The 6,445-nt window shown below is 36.9% G+C and overlaps 1 protein-coding gene across 1 annotated transcript in view; it reads right to left on the bottom strand.

Annotated features, from left to right (window-relative positions):
- Positions 1 to 6,445, bottom strand: part of LOC103515880 (origin recognition complex subunit 1) — a gene marked incomplete in the record, with an annotated part of 8,899 nt that overhangs the window by 1,074 nt on the left and 1,380 nt on the right. The window contains 5 exon segments of the mRNA XM_026828446.1: positions 3,688 to 3,823; positions 4,504 to 4,795; positions 5,230 to 5,362; positions 5,494 to 5,774; positions 6,056 to 6,127. Coding sequence (XP_026684247.1) covers positions 3,688 to 3,823; positions 4,504 to 4,795; positions 5,230 to 5,362; positions 5,494 to 5,774; positions 6,056 to 6,127 — 914 coding nt within the window.

Below are 6,445 nucleotides of genomic sequence, written 5' to 3'. Positions count from 1 at the left end.
GACAGGTAAGGCTTTGAATTACAAAAAATGTATGTAAATAGAAGGATGCAATGTGTGGTTAACTGCGGTCTCTTGTGCTTATTCAAAACAATTTAGCTTCAACACGATGACTTCCAAGGAACGGTTTGTTCTCGTTATGAAGTCGAACGTTAAAGTTAAAAAACACGGGAAATTTTTTGACAAAACTTGAAAGTTCTTATCTCCTGTATAAACACGAACATCCTTCATCCTTCTCCTCTTCCCCTTTCTCATTTCTCTTGTCTCCTTACTTTCGTCTCTTTTTACGCTCAGTGAACCGTACAGAAATGAGATCGTCCTTCTCTCTTCTCTCTGTCAGCGCTCTTTCTCTGTCTTCGTCATAAGAAAATTGTGCAGCCTTTTAGTTTACACATTAAGTATACTTTTACGGAAAACAGGATTAAATTTTGGAGCTTTTTTTAGGAGGGGAGGAGGAGGCAATGGGATTTTCGTTTGGGTTGAATTACAGAACGAAAAACAAACGACACGAGGATATAAACACAGGAAAAGTTTCTCTTTCTCAATGTCGGGAGTTTTGATTTTCTTCTTCTTCTTCTTCATCATCATCATCCCCCTCCCCCTCCTCTTCTTCTTCTTCTTCTTCTTCTTCTTCTTCTACAGAACGAAAAACAAACGACACGAGGATATAAACACAGGAAAAGTTTCTCTTTCTCAATGTCGGGAGTTTTGATTTTCTTCTTCTTCATCATCATCATCCCCCTCCTCCTCCTCTTCTTCTTACTTTTTTAATGAAATTTATCGAGTTTAAAAAAGAGCCAGGCAAGTTTAATGTATGTTTGTGTTAGCTCACACGGAACGGGTTCTATCGTAACCTTCAAAGGCATTTCTTTTTACATGTTTTTATTTGACTTAAGACCTCTTTTTGTTCTCTGTACGGGTCGAATATGTACCTAATATTTGGACAAATTTTATTGGTCTAAATGACTTGAAACAAGGTAAGTATACCTATCTTGGACATTTTTAGATGACAATAGTAATAATAGTGTTTATTTATACTGCTCGCATAGGACTGAAAATTCCCTTTTCTAAAGCAGTAAGTAGGCTACTACTATCATTGTGGTCAAATTCTCAAATTATATTGATGATTAAATTCCATACCTTGGCTGGGATTGGACCAACGCCCTCCTGTTTACCTTGCGAGCGTCTTGACAATAGGATGGGTCTGATAGATTTTCTGGAATTTATGGATAATTTGAGGACGGTATATTATCATAATTGTTCTCCCATCACAGTTTTTCTTAAATCATTCGGGTAGAAATGACATACCTACATAGGTAACGTAGTCCTCTTTCATTGAGATTATTGTTATTTTATAGCTAGATTCCCGTTTTGTCGAGACACCCGGACATTACCTCTGTTTACTCTTTCCTTTTCATTTCCAGATGTCACCAAGGTTCAATCTATCTTGGTATGTACTTGAATGGTTATACAACCTAGTAATAAACTCAACAAGTCCAAGAAATACGACAAATCTTGGGTCACGCTCAGACTGTCTGACAAACCGCAGAACGAACATGAGTGGCGGCTATTACAATGATAAAGAAATTTGATTGGTTGATTTTTGGATTTTAAGCTAAAGTTTGATTTAGCTTAAAATCCAACCAATCAGAAATCAGTTGACAAGCTCAGATTGTGATCCCGGCGATAAAACACCCTTCAGAAATACCTTTTCTAGACACCTACCAAAACATCATTAATATCTGAAACAGTACTTTCTGTACACTTACTACATATAATCTTAATGAACTCATTGGACAATGGTTACTAACTATGATAAGGTAGATAATAGAAATGAGAACGTTACTAGAAAAATCTTTGACCTATCCGACAAACTATAAGTAGTGAAAACAGGGTTGATATTGGATAATGAAACGAAAATAGAAAGAGATAATCCAGTCTAGGCCAACCTCAGTGGTATTGGTGGACTTCGAATTTGGAGGTTAATAGTTCGAGTTCAAGTCAAGTCATACATTTTAACTTAGTGCATTAATCGAGAATAAACGAGCATTCATTCACACAATTAAAATTATTAATAACTCAGTCTGGGAGAAATGATAAACAAACTCAACATAAAAGGAGAAGATTTGGTACAAGATAAACAAAAGTTCACTTCGTGAAACAAAAGAACGAAGGAAGGCGAAAAACTGTTCAAAATAGATTCCAAGAAATCTGAAAATATAGTAAATATTGACTAAACATAACGTCTTTGTGAACCAAAGAAAATTGTCATGCATTAAAAAACATTTTCTAAAGATAAGATTACGTGAAATAAATTGTTTATTTTTTTTCTAAAAAATTCAAGGGAGCAAAACTTACCAGGTCTTCTATCCACAACAGGCACAACCCTAATAGTAAAGCTTTCAGCAAGCAGCAGTTTGAAACTTTCAGCATCCTCCACACATGCGCACGAGTCACTGAGTGGATGAGCTTTTTCGTTTTATTTGCTTAACCCTGGGTGTGAGGTTAAACCTTACCACCGTTACTCCTACACCGGTTCCCGTTCAAGTCGCATTTTTTATACGCATATCGAAAATTATTGTCTTTTCGTCTAGTCTTTTGATCTTTTCTATAAATTTATTATTCCCCTGTACTTCATTTTAGGCACCCAAAAAGATAAACTTTTTCTATGGTAGAACACGACAGAAAGCTATAAAGTAGTGGTGTACGAATACCTCCTGAACAAAGATAAGTGATAAAATAGTCTTCTTTTGATCTTGAACCTCTAGTTTTGTTAGACATAGCACAAAAAGGGTTAATAAATACGAAAGAATTGTGTGTATAATGTTTTCATCTATCGAAAGTTTATTTTATGCTATAGGTAATGTTAGCGACCTCCCTGCTAGTACTCGAATATAATTATATACAGGGTGTTTACCTTTATTGTGACCCTACTGAACTGAGACTTTCAGTCCCATTTTCAGCAGTATAAACAGGGTGTACTTATATTCTATTGTATTTTATTGAGCAATTGCAAGGCATTAAAATTGGACATTACATCAAGGTTTGTGAAACGTAAACTCTTTTGAGGTTTTTCAAAATTTTGGTCTTAAATAGCAGCCGAACCGTACATTTTTCGAACCTCAGCCCTAATATACTTTTGATCTATGTCCTAAAATGACCCCTCTGGTGAAGTACTGGGAAACGCGAACGCTTTTTGAGCTTTTTCCAAAGTTTCCTAAATAGTCCTAAATTTCAAATATCTAATGCTCTCCGTGCGTCCCCTGACACTGCTGCTACCTTCCTGTCAGACGGATATGAAATTAATTAAATAATAATAATAAAACACGATCTACAAATATCTAATGCTCTCCGTGCGTCCCCTGACACTGCTGCTACCTTCCTGTCAGACGGATATGAAATTAATTAAATAATAATAATAATAAAACACGATCTGGAAATTTAGTGAAAAATTTCTACTCTAATGGTGACGAGAACCCATCTCCCTAGGGTTGACAGTAAGCACTCCTTAGGTATTGAGAAATGAAATTTTAGGTAATCTTTAGCACTCACCTCGCTGTGGTATTCTATTGTATGTTTATCAGGAAGTTTAAAAATAACACAACTTGACCTCTGGCCAAAGTGGTTTATTTTTCGGAGATGTTCCGTTTGAGGTTTTCAATGTGGCTCTGGTAGAGTTAGAATGTTTACCTGGCTACAAGCTGCACGGCATCAGGATGAAAACAATTGTTATTTTTCAGTCTGTTCTGAACTATCTCCTGTAGCTGATGATGATCATATGGTTTGAACATAAGCCGAGTGAGTCCCATTCTACTTGACACTTTGCCTAAAGAAGAAAAAAAATAAATAAATAAAAGTACAAATAGTATATTCTGGAAAGCCTGGAAACCCATCACAGGACCACTTTCGATCTACATAATAATTCAAACCTCTCTGCAAGGTTTGTCTCCTGTAGCTGATGATGATCATATGGTTTGAACATAAGCCGAGTGAGTCCCATTCTACTTGACACTTTGCCTAAAGAAGAAAAAAAAATAAATAAATAAAAGTACAAATAGTATATTCTGGAAAGCCTGGAAACCCATCGCAGGACCACTTTCGATCTACATAATAATTCAAACCTCTCTGCAAGGTTTGTGCGACTTGGAACGAAACTAAAGTCGTAAGAAACGTAAACTCTTTTGAGGTTTTTCAAAATTTTGGTCTTAAATAGCAGCCGAACCGTACATTTTTCGAACCTCAGCCCTAATATACTTTTGATCTATGTCCTAAAATGACCCCTCTGGTGAAGTACTGGGAAACGCGAACGCTTTTTGAGCTTTTTCCAAAGTTTTGCCCTAAATAGTCGAATTTCGGCCTTGAATAACAACCGAATGGTGGAACTTTGGCCCTGAGTATCGACCAATCTAATAAATTAAAAACCTTAACAACCAGCTTGATTCAAGATTGCACACAAGTCTGGGCTAGAGCAGATTAGCAGGTGGTAAGTCCTGGCTTTATCCTCACCTTTAAGTGTTCTCTCAGGCAGATCCATGGTGTTGGCAATACACAGAATAATGAGTCGGGACTTGGGCTTATTCAGGTACTCGAGTATATTGTAGATCACATCCTGTCTCTTATTACACAGGTAATCCAATTCATCTATGAGGAGAACACAGGGCCCGTGGGGTCGTGTGAAATGTCGCTCCAGCATAGCTTTGGCTTGTTCTGGGGGAGCATCCACGTTGAGAAGAAGTTCAAGGATTCTGCTGTAAGCTCGCTTTGGTTCTGGAATGCTGAGTGCGTTCATTTCTACATACTGGGGAGATAGAGAAAGTGACATGTGATTTCATTTTTGGCATTTGCAGGACGGGAGGAAGAGAGAGAGATACTAGTTACAGAAATAAAATAATAAACAAACAAAAAACTTTCAGAAGATTAATTTAATAATTTTATACCTACTTTATAATTTAAAGTTTTGACTTAGTCTAGAGGAAAAAAAGAGTTATCAGGGAATAGGTATTTAGTTGCTCGGAAATTGGATTGTAGAAAAGTCTGGATAACTGCTTTTGTCACAATTCAGTACTGAAGTAAACTAAGATTATATTGAGACTACACGTCCTTTGTGGCGGTCAAAATTACGGAAAACTCTCATCTTAATTTTAAATAACACTTTACTCTGTTTTAATAGGAACACTGGTACGGGTTAACTTAACTGTGAATGCAGATTGGAGAACTCTGATTGAAACTCACCACAAACTTGTCTCCTATTTCTTGCTTCAGTTTTCTCATCACAGCATGAACAGTAGCTGTTTTGCCTGTTCCAGGTACACCACTGATGTACATACAACCTGTTGTGCTCTGAGATATCTTGCTCAACAGGAACCTGGAAATGAGATTGTTTCCAAGAGAGTAAGACCAGTTGAGAATAGAATCTTGAGTGGAACATAACTAGGTACTAGGCTTGAAACTAACACACTATCACATAGTTCTTGAAACTATCACATAATACTTTACCTGTGGATACTCTGAAACTCTGCCTCTCTACAGGGCAGAGACTCTGGTACTCTGCTCAGATGTAGGCTTTCCCTTGCCAGCTGCAGTGGAGTAGATGGTGTGAGAGGTGCTGTGAGTCTTTTGGGCAGAGTAGGAGTGAGGGTAACTGTTTTCTTTATTGAGCTAGGTGTGGAGACATTTGGCTTGTGACTAGATGGTGTGGCATGTTGAGACTTCTTGGTTGACTTTAAAGATCGTGGACGCAAATTTTCAACAGGTGCAGTGTCTAATTTACCAATTACCTGAATAAGAAAAAAAATATATTATTTATATGTATAGAAAAGCAGGTATCTACCTCCCTAAAGGTACCATGAAAAATAATTGAACCTATGATCCTAGAAACCAATTTTATGGCTTAGGTTAGGACTGAATATTTTCAAGGCTCTTTGAACATTTAGAAGTGGGAGTACATTCTCATGTCATAGAAATTTGAATTGGTAATAAATACCTACTTTTATTACTATGTATAGTATGTTCATATTTATGTGAACTGTACATTTACTCCCATAAGGGTATAACTTACATGGTTTTCTTCTTTCTCTTCTTCATCACTGGATGATGACACCCAATCCCAATACTTGCTCTTTGACTTTTTCTGAAATAAGGTGGGTGGGGGGAAATAGATATGAATATAAATAGATAATATAAATATAAGTAATTCATTATCATCAATCACAACTTGGCCAGCCTAGTTAGCTTGGACAGTAGCACATCTGACATGTAAGTGCTAGGTCATGGGTTTGATTCCTGCCTGGGGCAGACTTTATCCTAAACAGAGAAGGCCAAGAAAGCCCGTCATTCCCAGAATGACTGGCTTTCTTCTACCCTGTCTTCCTTCTGTCTTCTCTTTTGGGAAAATTAAGGCCTTACATTTCCCTCTATCAAAACCTCTTAAATAATACATAATTGACCG

The sequence above is a fragment of the Diaphorina citri genome, unplaced genomic scaffold (assembly GCF_000475195.1).
Source record: "Diaphorina citri unplaced genomic scaffold, Diaci psyllid genome assembly version 1.1 scaffold1435, whole genome shotgun sequence".
Taxonomy (NCBI): domain Eukaryota; kingdom Metazoa; phylum Arthropoda; class Insecta; order Hemiptera; family Psyllidae; genus Diaphorina; species Diaphorina citri.
Note: the sequence above shows the minus strand (reverse complement) of the source record. Positions and strands in the feature narration are given on the sequence as shown.